The sequence below is a fragment of the Echinops telfairi genome, unplaced genomic scaffold (assembly GCF_000313985.2).
Source record: "Echinops telfairi isolate 266 unplaced genomic scaffold, ASM31398v2 ScPeMD7_5592;HRSCAF=6446, whole genome shotgun sequence".
Classification (NCBI taxonomy): Eukaryota; Metazoa; Chordata; class Mammalia; order Afrosoricida; family Tenrecidae; genus Echinops; species Echinops telfairi.
This window is the reverse complement of record NW_022109491.1, coordinates 24,899,112-24,921,287: the sequence shown is the minus strand read 5'-3', so window position 1 is coordinate 24,921,287 and position 22,176 is coordinate 24,899,112. Positions and strand designations below refer to the sequence as shown.

At 50.8% G+C, this 22,176-nt stretch overlaps 1 protein-coding gene across 1 annotated transcript in view; it reads left to right on the top strand.

The window, feature by feature from the left end:
* HCK (HCK proto-oncogene, Src family tyrosine kinase) overlaps positions 1-16,558 on the top strand; it is a 79,106-nt gene extending 62,548 nt beyond the window's left edge. Inside the window, exons 11-18 of the mRNA XM_013008081.3 lie at positions 471-574; positions 696-845; positions 1,171-1,323; positions 3,396-3,575; positions 4,479-4,555; positions 12,149-12,302; positions 13,529-13,660; positions 16,059-16,558. Of these exons, the coding sequence (XP_012863535.2) occupies positions 471-574; positions 696-845; positions 1,171-1,323; positions 3,396-3,575; positions 4,479-4,555; positions 12,149-12,302; positions 13,529-13,660; positions 16,059-16,261 (1,153 nt within the window). The 3' untranslated portion in view covers positions 16,262-16,558. The remainder of the gene's footprint in view (positions 1-470; positions 575-695; positions 846-1,170; positions 1,324-3,395; positions 3,576-4,478; positions 4,556-12,148; positions 12,303-13,528; positions 13,661-16,058) is intronic.
* The last annotated feature ends 5,618 nt before the right edge of the window (positions 16,559-22,176 follow it).

Genomic DNA, 22,176 nt, shown 5'->3' with positions numbered 1-22,176 from the left:
CACGTGCATAAACTTCCAGCTCAGCCTGTTGGGTTTACTCTGATAAATCATGTTGTAATATAAAAAGACTGATGGTACCGCCTAAGAATCTAAGCAAAACAGATACTCCCAAAAGCCAGGCCCTCATACCCTGGAACCCCTGCCCCTGGCCTGGGTCTCCCGGTCTGAGTTGGAATAGGACTACCCCCCCACCCCACGCTCCCCACGCTTGGCTGCCAGTTGGTCACACTGCGGTGGCTCGTGTGCTGCTGTGCTGCTGTAAGCTGTGTCCCTGGGATTTCAAGTGCCAGCAGGGTCACCCAAGGTGAACCGGTGACAGCGGGACAATCTGCTCAAGCACAGGAACACTTGTGAGGACGGCACGGGACCGGGCGGGGTTTCTTCGTGTTGTGCGTAGGGTGGCTTTGGGTCGAACGACTCGATGGCAGCAGCCCCCAGACTCACGTTCTGAGGCCGCCCCCTTCCTCCAGGTGGTTCTTCAAGGGCATCAGCCGCAAGGACGCAGAGCGTCACCTCTTGGCCCCCGGCAATGTGCTGGGCTCCTTCATGATCCGGGACAGTGAGACCACCAAAGGTAGCATCTCCCCTCCCCACCCTGGCCCTCGGTGACCTCAGGGGGTCAAGTGCTGGCAGGAGTGAATGGGGCAGGTCTCTCAGGTCTCCTGCTTTGTGGGGGTTCTCTCTGGTCAATGCAGGCAGCTACTCTTTGTCTGTGCGTGACTACGACGCGCAGCATGGGGACGCGGTGAAGCATTACAAGATCCGGACCCTGGACAGCGGGGGCTTCTACATCTCCCCACGGAGCACCTTCAGCACCCTGCAGGAGTTGGTGGCCCACTACAAGAGTGAGTCCTGCGCCCAGGCTGCAGCCTCCCTGGGTGGAGCTTGTCTCCAGGGAATCCTCCTCAGGAGGGCATGGGGCTGGGGAGCCATTCCGCAAACACATGGGGGCTGCAGAGCCTCCTCACAGAGGGTGGGGGTGGGAGAGGGGTGCAGCTGGTTTCCCAGCATGCTCTGCTCTCTGTGGAGTATCACTGATGCTGGCAACCAGTTGGAACGTTGGCCCCATGCAGTGGACCAGGTGGGGAGGCTTCCTCCAAGGGGATGCCTGGCTGGCAGGGAGCTGGTCCCCCCCGCCCCCCACCCGACTGACCAGGGGCTCTATTTCAGAGGGGAAGGATGGGCTCTGCCAGAAGCTGACAGTGCCCTGCATGTCCTCCAAGCCCCAGAAGCCATGGGAGAAAGATGCCTGGGAAATCCCTCGGGACTCCCTCAAGATGGAGAAGAAGCTTGGAGCCGGGCAGTTTGGGGAAGTCTGGATGGGTAAGGCACAGGGGTGGAAGAAGGGGAGGCAAACCCTTGTCACTTCTTCCAGGAGGGCTCCGGAGCAGCCTGGGGGTGAAGAGGACGCTACAGGGCAGAGGGAGCGATTGGAATGACTAAAGATCCCCCCAACCAAACACCATCATCAAGTCAATGCTGACTCAGAGAGACCCTATAGGACAAAGTAGAGCTGCCCCCTGTGAGCTTCGGAGACTGTAACACGACGGGGGGTAGAAAGACAGCCCAGTCTTCCTCCCACGGAGTGCCTGGAGGTTATGAACTGTTGACCTTGCAGTTAGTGGCCCAGCACATAACAACCACTACACCACCAGGGCTCCTTTGAATAATGCCCATAAAGTAGTCATTCCTCTGATAGCAAACCAAATGGTTGTGCTCATGCAAACCCTGGTCTGCCTTTGAGACCCTACCTCTCAGGGTCAAGAACTCCCTTTGGCGAAGCAGGAGTCTGGATGGGGATTGCCCTCCCTCCGAGTGGCTTGGGAGTGAGGTTAACAGCGGCCTCTTGAGATGATGGAAGTGAGGAAATACAGCTTGAGGAAATACAGATTTCTGGGGAAGTTTCATATAGGCAGCCACAGAGCAGGCCATTCGGAGCACCTACTGTGTGCCCAGCCCTGTACTGAGGCATTGTGGGATGCCAGAAAGGCACGTTCCAGCCCGGCCACCCTTCCCGAAGTATCTAGAGAGCAGCCATGCTGCTGTGCAGGTTATGGGGTAGAGGCTTGGCCCGATGCCTGGTGTACCCCACTGTGTTCCAAGTGGGGGTGAAGACAGTTCGAAAACCCAAACCCAAACTCCCTGCCATCGAGTCAATGGTGACTCATAGTGACCTTGTAAGACAAGGTAGGACTGCCCCTGTGAGTTTCCAAGACTAGAAAAGACTCTTTATGGGAGGAGAAAGCCTTGTTCTTCTCCCAAGGAGAGGCTGGTGGTTTCAAACTGCTGACCTTTTAGATCGCATGCCAACGTGTAACCACTATGTCACCAGTGCTCCCGAAGGCAGCTCACAGACACATGCAATACAGCCAGATACAGTGGGCTTAACATCCCTGCATTTCAGCTCCATTTACTGAGAGCTGCTATGAGGCAAGCACTGAGGAGGACCATGTGGTGGAAGAGAAACTATGGGAAGGGAAGGCAGATTTGTGTGGTGGGACTGGATGAGCAATTAATATTGTATAAAACCCTAGACTCTTACTAAGGAGTCTTGGTGGTGTGGTGGTTCTGCATCAGACTGCAGCCCGAGAGGTCAGCAGTTCAAAACCACCAGGCGCTCCTCGAAAGAAAGACAGGGTTTTCCTCTCCTGTGAAGAGTTACAGCCTCGGAAACCCACAGGAGCCGTTCTACCCTGTCCTAGAGGGTTACTATGAGTCGGCACCAACTCGCTGCAGGGAGAGGAGAGGAGACTCTTTCTAGAGGAGTGCAATTCTCGAGTTGAGCTTCCTGGCAACGACAGCAAAGATGGAGGTTTATAGAATGCACAAGCCGAAGCCATGGTGGGGTGGGGCTAGGGAATCACTTAATAAGAAAGGCCCATGATGGGAGAGGGAGTTTCGGGTTTAAGAAGCTGAGTGATGGGTGCGTAAAAGACAAGGAGTTTGGTGGAGAAGGAGACTGAAGAGGTAGCTGGTCCAGATCATGCAAGGCCTTATGGGCCATGGTGACTCTGGAACTTATTTCAAGAGCAACTGTTAAGATTGTGGCATTTTAAGTGAAAGTGATTGTGTGTGAGTGTGTGTGTGTGTGTGTGAGTGTGTGTGTGTGTGTGTGTGATAATTTGAGTTGTGTTTTCGGAGACTCTGCTCATCCTTGGGACAACCCTTCAAAGGGAATGTTTACATTCCCACTTTGCAGATGAGGAAAGTGAGGCGCAGAGAGGTTAAGCGGTGTCCTCAAGGCCGTGAATCAGGCTTCCAGCCCACATTCTGTGGTTCTCAAAGGGCTGAGCTGGGCCTTTCCCCCAGCCTGCAGCTGGGCCTTCCAGGGCTAGGAGGGGAGACCAGAGGGTTCTGAGAACAAACCCCCCCGCCCCCCGCTCCCCTCCACCCAGCCACCTACAACAAGCACACCAAGGTGGCCGTGAAGACGATGAAGCCGGGGAGCATGTCCGTGGAGGCCTTCCTGGCCGAGGCCAACCTGATGAAGACCCTGCAGCACGACAAGCTGGTGAAGCTGCACGCCGTGGTGACCCAGGAGCCCATCTACATCATCACGGAGTTCATGGCCAAAGGTGTGTGCTGGGGGCAGGGGGGTGGCGGTGCCGGGGGGCAGCAGGCTGGGGTCCCCCCACCCAGTCCAGCTGGGGCTCAAAGGTAGACCTGGCTATTGCCCTCAAGATGCCCTCAGCCTAGCCCAGGAGTTCCATCAAGAAACACACGTGAGCACAAGAAGGTGCCGCTGCCCAGCCTGCCTGGCTAACAGGGTGAAATTGTGCTAAGGCGGGGACCCGAGGCAGGGGGAAACACAAGGGCCCCCAGAGCACCAAGGAGGCTTATGGGATGGATCCCTGGGAGCCTGGAGAGCACAGGGTGACCCTGTCCCTCACCATCTAGTGCCTGCCCTGCCTGCGCCTCCACGCCCTGAGGAAGACACTCGGACAATACACGACTCCAGGTCCCCACTGCCCCTTCCCTGCATGACCTTCTCAGGGATTTTGATCTTGTTAGGCCACCGCTTCAAAGGCATTTCCCCAGCCCTGCCCAGCCAAGGGTGAACAGCAGCAACTCACACGGCTCTCTGAGGGTGACTTGCACTCCCAACGTGTTTTGCTTTTCTTCCCGGTCACTTTCTAAATACGCAATGATAGCAGCTGCATAAAGCGAGGGTCCCCGCCATTCAAGTTCAAGGGAGAGAAAAGGAAAGAAAAACTGTCAGTTGAAGAACCAGTCCAGCACCCAGTCAGGCCCAAACCACGCAAAATTCTATTCCTCAAATATTGACCGATAAACACCCCCCGGGGGTCTCCAAATATCCAAGGAAAGAGTCCATTGCTTTGAATTCCTTCTTTCCACGAACTTTTTGATGCCCCATGTTAGCTTGTGTTGATTGAAATCTATGGCAGTGAACAATTTCAACTTTCAACCACAGCCTAAGGGACCCTAAGGCACATAATGTTCTTTCTGGCCCCCGACAGGAAGCCTGCTGGACTTCTTGAAGAGCGACGAAGGCGGCAAGCAGCCCTTGCCCAAGCTCATTGACTTCTCAGCCCAGGTGAGTCTAGTGGGCTGGGGCTGGTGGGGAAAGGGGGGGTGGGGGGGGTGGTGGGCAGAAATGTCTTTGTCTCTTTATTGAACACGCACTGTAATGGCAACAGTCAACACAGCCGATGTTTGTTCAGTGCCCAACATGGCCCACCTGTTTTGAATGCACTATACACGCTCTGACCTCGGACCCCCCAGAAGGTGTGCACTCAACTACCAGCCACAAGAGGAGCCCGGTGGCACAGTGGGCTAGGCATTGCACAGTAAACCACAAAGTCAGCTGTTCAAAACCAACAGCCGCTCCAAGGGAGAAAGATGAGGCTTTCTCCTCTCATCAACAGTTACAGTCTTGAAAACCCACAGGGCCAGTACTACATTGTCCTACCGGATCGCTATGAGTCAGAATTGACTCAGTGACAGTGAGTCTGGTTCTTGGTTTACTAGCCTCAAGGTGGGTGGCTTGAACCGAGCCAGCTGTGCTGTGGAGGAACGGCTAGGCAACCTGCTTCCATGGACATTGTAGCCCTGAAACCCCCTGCAGCAGTTCTTCTGTGTCACTCATCATTGGGCCGTCATGAGGTCACCTTGTGTGGGCATCAAGTTGATGGCAACGGGTTTGATTTCTGTTCCGGTGGCATAGACTCACCCCTTTCACCCTCGCATCAGCCCTATGAGGGAGGAGTGCTGTGAGCTATTCTTGCTAACAACACCCCCCCACCCAATTGAAGACAACAGCAATTGGTTATTTCTCGTGCTTCCTTGGGTTGCCTGGGCTTAGCTCGGGGTCCTTCTGCCCCAGCAGAGATGCTGGGATGGCCCATGCAGATGCATGCCAGACAACTCTTGGCTGCCCCGGGGTCTCTCTCTCCTCGAGACCTTTCAGCTTGTGGGAGTCTGACCATAGCTCCTTCCAGCATGGCCATGGCTTCCAAGCAAAAGTATCCCTCCAGGCCTGCGGTTATCAACCTGTGGGTCGAGACCCCTTTGGGGGTTGAATGACCCTTTCACAGGGGTCAACCAATTCATAACAATAGCAAAATGACAGTGATGAAGTAGCAACGACAATAATGTTATGGTTGGGGGGTCAGCACCACATGAGGAAGTGTATGAAAGGGTCAAGGCATGCTCCAGGCCAAGGTCTAGTACACAAGCGCTCCTCACGCCACTGCTTGCAGCACACTAGCTGCTTTGGCCAAAGCCCTCCCGTGGCCAAACCCAGAGTCAGTGGGGAAGGGCACCAACCCCAGGAGGCATGGTTCATTGGGGGCCCCCCCGAGAGTAGATGACGAACATCTCATCATATCAAACAGGAAATTAAGGGGTGGGGAAGTTGAGTAGAGATGAGGAAAGAGGGTCGCAGGAAGGTTAAACAAGTTTGTCTACGTGACTGTCATGGTTACAGGGGAGACAAGAGTTGTCACAAATGTTCCTTCCTGGGAACTGATCGTCCAGATAGGAAAATAGATGTCGAATGGCTGGCTTGGTTCTGGTCCAGAGAGCACAGTGCACAGTCCAGTCGTGTCCATGCGCCACAGAAACAGGTCTTAACCCCCTGATTTTCTCGCCTTCTTCCCCTCTGCCCCGGCAGCAGCTCCCCATCAGCGGGAGTCTCTGTCACTCCTGGCCTGTCTCCATCTCTGTCTGAAAACCGGGGAGGGGTGGGGGGAGGGAAGTGGCGAAATGCTTTGCCTGATCCAGGAGCAACGAGAGGAGCCTGGGTGGCCTAGTAGGTTACACATTGGGCTGCTAACAGCAAGGTGGGTAGTTTGAATCCACTAACCACTCCTATGGAGAAAGATGAGGCTTTCTGTGCTTTCAAAGACGTGAGGTCTTAGAAACCCACAGGGGCAGTTCTGCTTTGAGCTATAGCGTTCTCCCCTGTCCTATAGGGTTGCTATTGGCCCGAATCAGAATCAACTTGATGGCAGTAAAAAGACTTCAGAGAAATGGGTGTTTTTGACAGAAGGACCAGCCCATGGGAAAGCCCAAAGGGGAATGCATGGCTTGTTCAGCTTGGACCTCCTTGGATGCCCTGGGAGGAGGAGATGTGGTTTGCAGCCTGGTGGGAGTTGAAGGAGCTCTGGGCCTTCAGGAGACACCCAGGGCAGAGCTCATTTGGCTATGCAAACTTTGGGGCACAAGGGCAACCACCAGGGGAGAATAAAAAGTGTTCCTTTCAGAGCCTGGAATTGGAGGTGACGGGTGGAGTGGTATAGAAATCAACAACTGGCAATTTCCCTCCAATGGACCCTGCTTCCAGGGAAATAGAGTCTGGCAGAACCCGTGGATAGGGGTCACGGACTGGGACCAGAGTTACTGCCTCTATCTCATCAAGGAGAAAACAGAAACCAAGGGGGAGAAAGAAGTGCTGGGCCTCTGAGCATCAGCAACAGAGGGGGCCTCAACCAAGGACGGCAGATACCTACCTGGGCACCATCTTTGCCTCCAGTCTCAGAGAGGGAGATTGACGTAGTGGGAGGGTGCCCCAGCCCAGTCAGGATGACTTGCATGTATGACCTCTGACCCCACTGTAGGGCTGTCTCCCTTGATGTCATGTGAGGTCACTGGGCCACATCTCAGGTTTTTCAAATCAGAAAGCTTGTTTTAGACGCTACTCCACTGGCAGGCCCGCATGAACTCATGTGCAGTCACTGAGTGTGAAAAAATCGGTCCAAACAGCTGCTCTGATTAGAGGAAGATGGTGGAGCCTCACGTGTGGCCTTTGTTCCGTCTCCACTCCTCCAGCCCAGCGGCATAAGTCAGAAGGTTTTAGGTCAAATAGCCCTGGGCTGGAATATGCCTACAGACCCTCTCCGCTGAGATGCTGTGATCCCAGGTAGTCTTAGAGACATCATGGTGGCCTGCTTGGTGGTCATGAAGTCTCACCACCTTGTCAACCCCCAAATCTTAGACCAATCCTGCACTGACTGGACCAACCCACTGCAGACTGATGAAGCAACACTTGTAGACGTTTGGGGCTCAGGAATCACAGAGCGTCTTTGCGTTTTATCTCGGATTTGTTTGTGGGACTTTGAGCAAGTTGCTTGACCTCTCAGGGTCCAGCTTTCCTCAACAAGGGAGAGCTCATTGACATGAAATGTACTCCACATCAGATATCCTTGTAAGCCTGAGACAAAAGGTCAGAGGATGAAGCAGATGACCCCTCGCGGGCAGGGACTATGGTTGGCCCCATTTTACAGATAATAAAAGTAAGGCACAAAGTAGTTTGCTTGTGATCACAGAAGTATATGGGGTTCCAACTGAGCTGTCCCAACTCCAGAGCCACTTAGTCATGACCTTCTACTGCCCTAGTCAAGTCAACGTTAGTAAGCTCCTGTGAAAGTCAGTGAGCTCGTGTATGATTGTCTGCTGGGGGAGAGGTTACTAAATCCATGGTGACTGCCAACAGGAGTGACTCTCCGTGCAAACACAAGGCCCTACGTTCCCGTGGAGTAATGAGTTAGTGCATGAACTAGAACTGGGCCATCAGAATTCCAATCAGCTCGCTACCACTTGCAAGCTATGTAAGCCTGGACCATTGCGTCTCTCTGGGTTTCAGTTGTGAAATAGGACTGATGACAATAGTTGTTGATGTTGTGTGCCATTGAGTTGATTTCCTATTCATAGACCCTCTAGGACAAAGGGATAGGTTTTTCTAGGTGGTGAAGTGGTTACTCATTAGACTGCAATCCACAAGGTTGGCAGTTCAAAAACACCAGCAGCTCTGAGGGAGAAACATGGGCTTTCTCCTCCTGTAAACAGGTCTAGTCTCAGAAACTCACAAGGACACTTTTACCCTGTCTTATGAGTCGCATCAACTCGATGGCAGTGAGGGTCTTTTTTAGTCATGTATAAAGGGTGTCCATCAGAGTTGTATCTTACGCTTCTCTCCACATTCATTCAATCTGCGTGCAGAGCAAATAGTCTGACGCTATGAAGGAGAACAGGGCATCAGGATTGAAGGAAGGCTCGTTTAACAACCTGAAATTGGCAGGTGACACAACCCTGTTTGCTGAAAGTCAAGAGGTCTTGAAGCACCTTCATCATTATCTTAATAATAAAGATCAAGGATGACAGTTGGGATTGATTATACCTCACGGTAAAGAAAATAACAATCCTCACTTTGGACCAGTGAGCATGATAAATGCAGAAAACCCTGAAGCTGTCAAGGATTTAATTGTTCTTGATCCGCAGTCAGCATCCCTGGGATGAGCAGCCAAGAAATCAAACAACGCGTTGCATTTGGCAAATCTGCTGGAAAAGACCCCTTGAAAGGGTTCCAAAGCAAAGAGGTCACTTTGAGGATGAAAGCTCACCTGACCTGGGTTACGGCATTTTCAAGGGCCCACAGGCATGTGAAGGCTAGACACTGGGTACAGAATGCTGAAAACACGGGTGCCTGAATTGGCAAAGAACATTGACTGCCACGGGCTTCCAGAACAGACAGATCTGTCTTGGTGGAGGTCTGGCCAGACTGCTGCTCAGAAGAGCAGTAGCAAGACATTTTCTCGCCTACTTTGAACATGCTATTGGAGAAGAATGGGAATTTTAGAACCCTTCATTGCGCTCATGAGGAATGTCCAAGAAGAGGTCATTCGAACAGAATAAGGCAATACTGTGTGGTTGAAAATCAGGAAAGGTGTATGTAAAGGTTGTAGCCTTTTACCATATTTATTCAATTTCTATGCTATGCAAAAAAAATTAGAGACATTGGACTATATGAAGAACACAGCAGGATTAGAGGAAGGCCGATAAACAACCTGGGAAATGCAGATGGCACCACCTTGCTTGGAGACCGCAAGGAGGACTTGAAGCACTTACTGAGGAAACTCAAGGGCTCCAGGCTTCATTAAACTCAGTGAAAACAGATCAAAACCCTCACCACTGGTCCCGTGTGCACTGTCATGATGGATGAAGGGAAAAAAGGGGATTTCATTGATCTTGCATCCACAATCAATGCTCATCGAAGCAGCTGTCAAAGAGTCAAAGGACAGGTTGCACTGGGCAAATCTGCTGCACAAGACTTCTTTAAAGTGTGGGGTAGGAAGGATGCCACTTTGAGAACTTAGGTGCGCCTGCCCCAAGCGAGGCTACTTTCATTTACCGCATGTGCATATGAATGTTGAACAATGGCTAAGAAAGACCCCAGGGGCACCTGTGCTTTTGAATGAGGGTGCTGACCAGAAAGATTGGAAGCACCGTGGACTGCCAGAAGAATCAACCAATCTGATCCGAAGGAAATGCAACTAGCATGCATCTTAGACGCACGACGTCTTGTGTACTTTGGACAGGTTATCAGGAGGGACCCATCCCTCAGTGAGATGGATTGGCCCTCGGCTGTACCTTGGGGCTCAAACATGAGGATGGGGCAGGGCCAGGGAGGGCTTGATTCTGTTGGTCCACACAACTGCGCTGAGTCAGCACCAGCTCGACGGCACCGAACCACATCAAAGGCACCAGCCCCTGAAGACAGACCTCATGCTTGGTGAAGGAGAGGGTCAGCGAAAAAGAGACAGAGCCCGAGTGAGGCAGACTGGACACCGTGCCTGCCACTGGCCTCAAACACCGCCCTTGTGAGGAGGGTACGCGATGGGGTGGTGATTTGTTCCGCCGTCTTAGGGTTGCTGGTGAGTCCCCAGGCAACTTTCACGGAGCAAATTGCCACGTCTTTTCCGCATGGAATGGGCTGAGGAGTTTGGACTGCTGGGCTTCCGCTTAACAGCTGAGCATTTAACCACTGTGCCACCAGGGCTCTTTGATGACAATGATCCTTTCCAGAGCACACAGTCAATGTGTCCAAGTGTCATCTGGTAGTAGGTGAATACACTATAGCATGCGTTCTGACTCTGAGCTACCAGCCACTGCTTCTCTCAGGACTCAGTAAGTTTCCCCCATCCCCAAGCTAAGACCTTATCTTACGCCACAGCCTGTCCCCCTGACCCAAAGGAAACCAGAAAAACCCTTTCACTTTTTTTGTAGGAGAGGCTAGCTAGCGCTTAGGACTTCAGTTCCAGCAGCTGCTGGTGCCCCCGCCTGGCTGCTCCTTGCAAACACACCACCCATTCACTTTGGGCTTTGAGCCAGCTGGATTCTCTCTCCCTCTCTCACCAGATTTCAACCAGCCCCAGGCCTCCCAAGCGCTGCCCCTCTGATCTCTGGCTCGCTAAGAGGCAGCCTAGGGCTCATTTGGAACTCGCAGAGGTTGGAGCCTGGCTTTCAGCATTTTCTTGGTGGTTCCCTCTCTATAAAGCAGGGATGGTGAAGGCACTGAGTCAAGGATCCCACTTGCAAACTGAATGAACCGTGTTTTCTGGGTCTCTGAGGGTCAATCTGAAAACCTCTTTTGTCCAAACCTTTGTTCATGAGAACCCCTTGAAGGCTCAACCCCAAGTCTCATGCGTCTCCGAGAGCCCTGTTGTGAGCAAGCAGCCAGCTTCCACCACTGCAGATAGCCCCATGTCAAGGCAGATAGCACATTGCACTGCTAACTGTTCAAAACCACCAGCCACTCCGCTGGAGGAAGATGAGGCTTCCTATGCTGTGAAGATTTAGTCCCAAAACCCCACAGGGGGCAGTTCTACTGTACTGTCCTATCTCTGAGTCAGAGCGACCCAATGGTACTGACACAGCCTGCTGTCCCACTCGGCAGCCACGATGATCTTCAAATACACATCAGACCATGCCACATTCCAGCTCAACACCTTCGATACCCCTCCATTATGCTCAGGATAAAATGTAGCCTCCTCTCCGGGCCTGCAAGACCCTGTGCTTGTTCCTGCCCTGCGAGACTCCGCCCCCACTCCCTGCCATCCTCTATTCAGCCACTCTGGACTTCCTGTGGTCTGTGATCACCCACAGTCCTTCCCAGCACCAGGTCTCTGCACTCAATGTTATCTCTGCCTTGTGGCATTATGGTCACTTTAATCTTTATTTTAAAATATCACCTGCTCTAAGGTCTTTGAACACTCAGTCCACCAAGAGCCCGCTCTACCCCATGTCCCTTTACTCTGCCTCATTCTCCCCTTTCCAGTGCTTAGCAACACCGGTAGGGTCTGCCTGGCTCGCTGCTTCAACACCTGTTCAAGTAACATGTCCCATACCCACAATACACTCAGGATTGATGCGTTGAGCGAGTGGATGAATTTTCCCTCCCCGACTTGGGGGTGAAAAAGTATGAGTTACAGTAGAATATGACATGAGCCGCCGGTGTCTCTGGAAGGGGGCTTTGGAGATGAGAGCTTTTCAGAGTATCCTGGTTTAGGATCTGTGTGGGAGAGAGGGAGGTGAGGTGCTACTTCTTCTCCTAAGGCCTAGAGAAATTCTCCCACCGCTTCCTTGAGAACCTTTCAATGTGCTGAGAGTCTTGGAACTGCAAACTGGCCCCAGACCCTGAGACTCTTCCCCACCATACCGCCAGGATGGGGAGACAAATAAATTCATTAATTAAACTCTAGCTTGAGTTCAGGGCCCAACTGAGAGCAAAAGGGGCAGGTGGCACATCCATTGTCCAATCTTCTTGCATGTGGGTGCTCCTCTTCTGCCTTTGGGGGTGGGGTGGAGGGCTGGGCAGAGGCTGACTCTGTGGTCTCTGTGTCGGGGGCAGATTGCCGAAGGCATGGCGTTCATCGAGCAAAGGAACTACATTCACCGAGACCTTCGAGCCGCCAACATCTTGGTCTCCGCATCCCTGGTGTGTAAGATCGCTGACTTCGGCCTGGCTCGGATCATTGAGGACAATGAGTACACAGCTCGCGAAGGTAAGGAGTGGGCCAAGGGCCGGGGGGAGACTTGGAAGGACTGTGCTTGTTGAGAGTTAATGTCTATAGTCAGTAGAAGGCCCCAGGATTCGCTGGGTATCATTAAAAGTGAGGGGGGTCCTTCTGGGTATTGGGTCCTGCACTGAAGATGCTCCCCCAGTGGCGGGCATCTAGAGAGGGATTTCAGAGCAAGGAAGGACCTACTGGTTCATTACAGCCTTAGGCAAGCCAGGAGCAGAACAACTTTATGCCTTGACATCTAAATCTGGGACAAATCCCAATGCCAGTCATCTGTACGTAGAGTGACTATATGACACTGTGTTTTATGGGGCAAGAGAGTTTGACACTATGCAGCAGTGCCGCATACAAATGATTGCCACTCGCAACATCGCAAGCCACCCTCGCAGATGTAACATCAAAACGAAAGCCAGGAGACCCAAAGAGCTCTAGTTCTAGATGGTTCCATTTCTACGCAACCCAAAGAGGGTAAACCATATACGTGAACATTCAAAGTATTATGCACAATAGCCCCCAGTAAAAACCGCTCAGATGTCCATTTGCTGAGGAATGGATAAACACAACGGGGGGTACGTCCACTCAATGGGACATTGTTCGGGCAGATAAAGAAATGGAGTTCTGCTGCGTGCTACAGCGAGGATGAGTCTTGGAAGCAGGGTGTGAGGAGAAAGGAGGTGCTCGTGAGTTGCTACGTTGTATGATTGCATTCGCACGCTAGGTTCAGACCTGGCACATCTTGTAGATAAAAACAGACGTAGTAGTGGAGTGCTCACCAGCTAGCCAAAAGGTTTGGACCCACCAGATGTCCCCCGGGAGAAAGACGTGGCCATCCTCTTCCACAAAGATGGACAGCCTTGGAACTCCGGAGGGACAGTTCTGTTCTGTCCTGTAGGGCCACTGTGAGCTGGCACCCACAGCACGGTCTCTATGGAGCTAGAAAGTAGATGTGTGCTTTCCAGGGGCATTAGGGGTGGGAAAGAAATGGAGTGGTTTTTCCCTTGTGACTTAGGACAGTATTCTCTGCCCACTCCATCCCACGTCAGCTGTCACCAAGTTGGGTGTGTGTTGGCTCCTCAGGGATACCAGACGGTGGGAAAGATTGGTTCAGCAGAGGGAAGATTTGGGCAGCTGTTGCCCTTGTTTGATCCCCTCAATCTAGTCTGAGCACTCCCCAGACTCCCCTTGATTTGGATCTGTCCAACCCGCAGGGGCCAAGTTCCCCATCAAGTGGACAGCTCCTGAAGCCATCAATTTTGGCTCCTTCACCATCAAGTCAGACGTTTGGTCCTTTGGCGTCCTGCTGATGGAGATTGTCACCTATGGCAGGATCCCTTATCCAGGTAAAGGGGGGGGCATCAGCTTGGGGGTGCTTCCAGGGCCCCCCTCTTGTCATCCAAGCTAAATTCTTGATCTTCCCTCACACAGTTAAAGATGAGCGTTTCACCCATTCGCTTGCTTACGCCGGAAACCTCGGCCCTTCCCATCTCATCCCTACATCCAAACTCTCACCCAGTTCTGGCCTCCTGACTCCAAAACATACTCCAGATCGGCTCACTTCTAACTTCCCCGCACCCGCCATATCTGAGCCAGCATCTCTTTCACTTGGCTGTTGAGTGGCCTCCAAACACCTCCCATCTTCTTGCCTGTCTCCTCTCATCTGGGTGTTCTCCACAAGCAGCCCAGCTCCCAAAGCCCATCTTGCCTCCTTTCCACCTCTAGCTAACTCCCTAGTGACCTCACGTTACAATTAGGATAGTGTCCCAGATTCCTAATCCTGGCCTTCCATCCTTTGGGGTCTAGCACCTGCTAACCTCTCCATGCTGTACTCTATCTCCCAACCAGATAAGAGTCCCATACAGCTCCCCAGTTAGTCTATCAAAATAGCCTATCACGTTTTATTCATAGCATTTGGCACTATTGTTAGCTCTGTACTTATGGTATCTACTTAATATCTTTACCATCAAACTCTGAGCTCTTTGAGACCCAAGAGCCCTCTGGATTCCTCACCAGGGTACCCACATTGCCTACCTCTGGCACGTAGTGGGTGCTTGGTAACTATTTGTCGGATGGACTCATTTACCCACATGCCTGTGGGCTGCCCCCTATACTGAATCCATCGTAGAGGGTATACACAGATGGGGGTGCGGTGGGTTATGCCGCAGGCTGATCACCCAGAAGCCAGTAGTGCACTCACCAGCCATCCTGTGAGAGAAACACGAGGGTGCCCTGTTACATGTTGGGCTGTGATCCACAAGGTCAGCAGTTTGAGACCACCAGCCGCTCCAGGGAAGAAAGATGAGACTTTCTACCTCCAGAGAGCAAACGGTCGCGGTAATCCATAGGGCCCACTGTACCCTGTCCTATAGCATTACCACGAGCCGGAATGCACTGAGTTTGGGTTTGATTGTTTGGCATCCATCAAGATGTAGTCTCAGAAACCCAGTTCTCCGCCGGATAGGGCTGCTGTCAGTTGGAACTGGCTTGATGGCAGGGGGTTGGTTTTCTGGTTTTATACAAAGACACGCCAACTAGTAGAGAGACATTGAGACTCAATAGCTCATGTCTACAGTCCCTTTGTGAGCGGCCTGTTTTAGGTGGTGGTGAGGGGAGGGAGGTTGATTTTGAGTTGGGATGTCTGCTGCCAGTGTACTGGGGAGAGGCAAGGCCCAGGAAGAAGTCCTTGACTTTACAGGCCCCAACTTGAACCCTGTCCTCCTCATTCACGTGAACACCGTGAGAGCCACCCCTGGAGGGCCTGTCCGGTCTGTTCGCAGCTTGTAGGTCATCCTGGCTTGGACAGAAGGCAGTCCTCACCACTTCCTCCCACTCGCTCATCTGTCGGCAAACATTTGCATTTCCCTTCTGTGATAGGTTTCTGCCTCACACAGGCCCGTTTTTGCAGGTCTGACTTCCTCACACCTTGACAGTCGAACACTCTCACCTGTTGAAAACCAAAACACCAAACCCACTGCCAACAAGTCCATGCTGACTCCCAGCCACCTTCTCAGCCAGAGTAGAGCTGTGTGCTTCCTCTGTGTTTCCCAGGAGGTCTTTATGCGAGCTGGGAGTGAAAGATGTCAACCCCTGGCTTACTCAATAGCACAGCCGGAACCCCCGTGTGTGTTGCGCACGGAGGATACAGTGGTGCCTGCTCATGAGGAGATTGTGTTCATGTGGCACTCATGGTTCAAGCCTGAAGGTTGCATGGGAAGCACACATACACACACACACACACACAAACACACACACGGACAACACACACGGAAATCACTGCTGAGCTCCTTTCTCTGTATCTTTCAGGGTCAGGTGGCCACCCCCTGCCCCCAGACCGTGTTTAGGGTGGTGAAATACACACATCAAAACAAACATCAAATCCAATCATTCCTACATGTCCGGGTCAGGGTAGTTAATTGCATGCGTCAAGTCCTGCCACCCTTCACACTGTCCTTTCCGGAGTTATTCCACCACCCCTAACATAAGCTCGATGCCACAGGCTCGCTTCATCAGGGAGAAAAACACCTTTCCCAGAAAAGCCCCCGCAGACTTCCTCTTAGCTCCCACTGGCCAACATGGCATCCCACGCCCAGGGCCCAGGCCCAGGCCCTAGCTGTCAGAGAGGCTGGGGAAATAAGTCTCTGGCTTTTCTAGGAGGAGGCGTTTAGCGCTCAAGATGTGGTGGGACGTGATGGGTGTTGGGGAAGCAACAGTGTCTGCCATTTCCAAACCCCCACTTCTCAGGGATGTCAAACCCCGAGGTGATCCGGGCCTTGGAGCGTGGGTACCGGATGCCCCGACCAGAGCACTGTCCCGAGGAGCTCTACAACATCATGACTCGCTGCTGGAAGAACCACCCAGAAGAGCGGCCCACCTTTGAATATATCCAGAGTGTGCTGGACGACTTCTACACAGCCACTGAGAGCCAGTACCAACAACAGCCATGAGGGCCGGCCCAGCGCAGGACTGGCAGGCCTGGTGCCTGGGACGTGGCGCCAGCAACGGTCCACTGTTGCCGTTCACCCTCGCCTTGACAGCACCTCTCTCTGCAGCCACAGTTTCTGCATCTGTCGAGTGGATGGGGGGAACCGAACAGTATCTTTTCAACTCCCAAAGCCCACAGGCTGCTGTTCCCAAGTTGATAATGCCTGGGACCATTGGATTTCAGTCACTGCGGTGGTTTGAATGCTAAACCTTAAAAAAATAAATAAATAATGAAGTAAATATTTAAATAAAATAGATGAGCGCCAAAGACATGTTTGCTTTCTCATTCGCCTCGCTTCCAGATTCTGTCTGTCTGCTTGTCGTACAACAAGTCAGAGAGGCGGCAGGGCCCGCCCTCCCCGAGACCAGTCGTGAAGAGTGGGCCCAGTGTGGGAAGTCTTCTAACTGCACTACAAGAGAGCGGGCTGAACGTATTTCTGATGGCTCCTGGAACATATTGCCAGCCGCTCTGAGGCTTCAAACCATCTAAGTCTGTGCGAGTTCTCAAAGTCCACATTGGGTGGGCAAGACTGCATTCCTACTGGAAGCTGAGAGAGAGAAGTGGTGTCTTTACATTTCCAGCCTCTGGAGGTTACTAGTATTGACTCCAGTCCCCTCCCTTGCACCCCTCTGACCTGATCTCCTCTTCTTCCCTGTCTCATCTGCTTCCTTCCTGTCGCTATGGAGACTCCTGTGGTTACAGCGAGCACACCTGATCATCTGTTCATCCCAAGATCATTGGGTAACACATTCTCAGGTTCTGAGAACATCTTTGGGCCGAAGGGATTATTCACACTGACCCTGGGACACTGAATTTATGTGTCTGTGTGTGCCCAAAAAAATCTATGTGTAGTAATTCATAACCCTTATATCGGTGTGTGATAGGTGTTTCTTTGTTGTGTTAACAAGGGACATGCCAATCGAAGGTGTATCTTAAACTGATCACTTAACAATTTTTTCAATTGTGTTTTGGGTGAAAGTTTACAAAGAAAATTAATTTTCCATTCAACAATTCATACCCACTTTGTTTAGTGACCTTGGTGGAAATCCCTACAATGCAATAGCACTCTTTCCACGTCCTCCCTTGTATTTGTCATTTCCATTCATTTTTCCTTTCTCTCTCCTGCCTTCTGAGCTTCATCCCTAGGCAAACACTGCTGTTTGGATCGCATGTACCTCCCTAATGACACTGTTCACCTTCTAGGCCTATTGTTCGACTCGAAGTTGAGTCACTGGGGGGAGTTCGGCTCCAGGCCGGCTGTGCCATAGTCTCGAGGGCTCTACCAGTCTCCGTCAGACCGTAAGACTGATCATCTTTGTGAGTTTGAATTTTGTTCTACACTTTTCTGCCACTCTATCCAGGCTCTCCCCATGTGATCTCTTTCAGAGCACTCAGCAGTGGTAGCCAGAAACCATCTCGTCCTTCCTGTCTGGGGGTCACAGAGGCTGGAGTTCACATGGTACAATCATCCTTTGGGCTAATTGTGTCCTTACATCTTTGATTTTAATGACTCTTCCTTGCTCCAGAGGGGGAAGAGATCAATAAATACACCTTAGATGGCCACTCACAAGTTTGTAAGACTCCAGTTTTTACTCAACCAAAGCAGGATGTAGAATACTGCCTTTGTGAACTATTTTGTGGTGAGCTTAGTGTCAAAAGACAATATCTTGAGCTGTTGGGTCCAGCAACTCATTCCCTCAAGGGTTCTGGTCATGGCTAAGAATTGTTCATCACTTTGTTCCCTGTAGGCTTTACTGTGTTCCTGGATATATTTGCAGTACATACAAATACATATATACAAAGGTCCTCTATCAAATGTGTGTAATCCCATTTGCCTTCTCACTTCTATTCAGTTTTAGTGTATGTATCTACTTGTATATCATTGTTATTACTGTTATTGCAGGATTGGGTATGTAATATTTGCCTTTTTACCGTCAACTCTTGTTGCACGGGGTTTTGTCACTAAAGAATCAGGGCTGCCAGGATGCTGGACAATAATTTCTTGTAAGCTAGGCCGCAGACTTTCCTGCCAGGCAACACTGCAAGGGGGAGTGGGCAGTGGATCTTGACTGCCTACAGCCCTAACATGCCCCACGGGGTCATGGCTACCATGGTGGGTCTAGGGGCACGTGTGTCGGTCTGGGTTCTCTGGAGGAGCAAAACTAGTGAGGTGGATATATAGTGAGAGAATTGCCTCAAGAAAATGGTTCGTGTCATTGTGGGGGCTGGAAACCAAACTTAACTGCCACTGAGTCCATTTGACTCATAGTGACCCTATGGACATAGACCTGTCCCTGTGGCTGTATGAGGCTGTCCATCTTCCCAGGAGCGGAAAGCCTCATCTTCCTCCTGCAGAGCAGGTGGGGGGCCACCGAGCTGGTTAGCAGCTCAGCGTGCACCCACTTCCCCGCAGCCAGACGGTCAGATGAAGACCTCTGCTGACTTACGTGGCTGCAAGGGAGGACGGGCCCAAACTATGCCCACCAGGCAGCAAGCGAGAGGCCATGCTGGCTCCTGGGGTCTTTCAATGCTGCAATTCAAGGCTTGACTTTTTCCTTTTGTTCTTTCAGTTTAAGATATGCTGAAAATAAAAAAGATGCTGAGCATGTTTTTCCTTTTTTCATTTTCTAACGCTGTCTTTGCACATTGTATTGTCACACGGTACTTTGCTTTGTCTTCTCAAACTGCCAAATTTCCTGTTCAGCGCTTCGTCCTTTCTTCCACTTGCCTGAGCTACGCTACAATTAAGAGCAAGTTCAGAGTCTCTTCTGACAGCCCCTTTGATCTTTTCTCTCTCGCCTGTGTTGCATGGCCTTGCCTTCTCTCCGTGCAGGCTGTGCTGGACGTCCTCCCACCGCTCGTCAGGTCTTCGGCGTGCCATTCCTTTGCAGCAAGGCAAATCTGCTCTTGAGATGTGCTTGAAATTCAGGTGGGATGGACTCGAGGTTGCATTTTGGCTGTCAGGAGCTTGTTTTAATTTTCTGCAGCTGTAACCCGAGTTTACTTATGCGCAACTGATGTCTCTGTTCCGTAGCTGTCCCCGGTCTTGTTTGAGCTTCTCTTCCCACCGGCGTGGTCCACTTGATTTCTATGGAACCCATCTGGAGAAGTGCACGTGTCTAGTCACTACTGGTGTTGTTGACAGAAGGTATTTGCAAGGAAGAAGTCATTGGTCTGGTAGAATTCTATCATTTGATCTCCAGCTTCATTTCTACCACCACGACCATCTTCTCCAATGACTGTGCTTTCCTTTTTTGTTCCCAACTTCTGCCTTCCACTCGCCATTAATTAGCGATGCATCTCGATTGCATGCTTGATCAATTTCAGACGGAAGATGTTGGTAGAATTCTTCAATTTCTTCATCACCAACTTTAGTAGTTGGTGCACAAATTTGAATAATAGTTGTATTGACTGGATTTCCTTATATGTGGATAGATATTATCCTATCACCAACAGCATTGTACTTCAAGATAGACCTTGAAATGTCCTTTTTGACAATGAATGAACCCATTCCTCTGGACCTTGTCATTCCCATTCTAGTTAACCATATGAACGTCTGATTCAAATTGGCCGGTACCAACCCGTTCATTTCAGCTCACGAATGAGTTCCAGTTAATTTTTGACAACTTCCAATTTTCCTAGATCCATATCTCGTACATCCCAAGTTCCGATTATCAATAGGTGTTTGCAGGTATTTCTTCTCGTTTTGAGTCGTTCCCCAACAGCTAATGAAGGCCATACTCCCTCCATGTCCTTGTGGTCAACGCTCCTCTGAGAAGGCCGCTCTTACTCTTGCTCTCTGACCTGAGAGGTCATCTCCGGGCACCATCTCTGACAAGGTTCTGCTGCTATTCATGAGCTCTGTAGTGCGTGACCACGTTTCACTGTGGTTTAGTAGGTTCTCCGTGGCTGATTCCTCGGAAGTGGACCGCTAAGTCCTGCTTGGTGCTCTGTCCTGAGTCTATAAGCTCTGCTGAAACCTGCTCACTTTGGTGACCCTGCTGGTGTTTGAAACAGCAGTGGCATACCTCCAGCATCACAGCAACACACAAGCCACCACAGTACGACAAACTGACAGACACATGATGGCACGGGATTGCAGAGACTGTCAAATCCAAAATCTGCAGGTCAGGCAGCAAACGGAAGGCTTCTGTAGGCTTATGTGCCCCCAAACCAGAGGTCAGGCAATAAAAATAGTGCAGGTGGGGAAAGAGAAAGCCTTGTCCTAACATCCATTACATAATGGAGGAGGGACATGCCCCCAAGGGCATTTCCATTTTAGCTGATTGGTCAATCCCATCAGAAAAGTTACATTCTATTACAGTTTGGAAGAATAGTCAGTTTAGTGTCTGCACTGAGAATCAGTCTACCTCAACTGACATCCCACATTAACCATCACAGATAAACACTTTGTCAGCTGTGCACTTATACACAGCTCCTTAAACTATACATAATCTCTAACTACAGATCATTATAAAGCCATGTTATACCTAACATGATACAACTAACATGCATATAACTGAAAGTGTGCTGGCTCCAGTTACATCTTGCAGTTGGCACGGCAGGGAAAAAAACAAAAGCTTGTGTATACACTAACATGTAACCAAAAAAAAAGAACGATTCAACAATTAAAGTCTTCATGTCTACAGTGGGTCACATGACTGTAGCTGCTATACAAAACTACCTTCTATTCACACCCAAATGTGGGCTCTCTGACCTCCACAATCTAAAGAGGCCCACCCAACATGGTGCCTCCTTTTCAGTTATGTGTTGAGACCGGTGCAGGGGCTTACCCTTCACTTATCAGGCATATCTTGACATGCTCCACATCACTGGACCACGAGGAATTTCAGAGGCGGAAGGCGCCTGAATTGCTGTTGGATTAATTTCTCACCCTCTGGTTCCCAAATGTTTTACCCATATGGCTAGAGTTGTTGATCCTTCCTCCTTACTGGGTCCAATCAGCAGACTCTGTATCAACAGTGTAAGGGGCCCGTGTAATGTGTAGCATCCAGTGGGTGGGAGTGCTGAAGAGTTTACATACTTCTGAAGTAGGACAGTGATGATGTATTGCTGGACTTATCGGTTGAAGACAAACTGTTTCTGGTGGTCTTTAGAAACAGGCATTGAAAAACCAGGCATTGGCCAGCTCATTAGCTGCATACCAGGTACTAGGAGATGTATTGGTTTGTTCAAACAAGAGAGCCCCATCTGGAACAACAGCTGTGACTGGAATTACCACCTAACTAAGTTTAAAACAATTCACTATCATTCTTCAGGATTCATCTGTTTTCTGTTTCCAAGACCCATCATTGAATCCCATGTTGTGGGAACCACCACCCCTGCTCTGTCAAGTCCTTGATGGTAGCACTGATCTATTCCCCCAGCAATGCAGTATTGCTTCTGGCTCATTATTTTCTTAGGTAGAGGAAGAACTAATGACTTCCACTTGGCCTCTCCTTCCCTTTATAGCCTTTACTCCATATGCCAGGGGCCCAGTGTGGGAGTTGACAATTGTTAAGTATGCATATTCCAATTGCGTCCTCTAGAACTAAGGAAGTCACAACAGGTTGGATTCTACAGTTGTGGGAACTGGAAAGTCCCACATCTGCAGGTCAGGTAGCCAGTTGAAGAATTCTTCTAACTCATGTGATTGCAGGTGCTGACAAACCCAATTATCTGCAGGTCAGGTGGCAGGCTAGAGGCCTTTGCTGGCTCATAGGCTTGAAGGGGCTGGTCAATCCAAAATATTCAGGTCAAGAGGCAGATTGAAGACTTATGCAAGAACCAGAGGTCAGCAACAAGGGAGGGTGGGAAAAAGGAAAGAGGAAGAGAATGTGTGTGTGTGTGTGTGTGTGTGTGTGTGTGTGTGTGTGT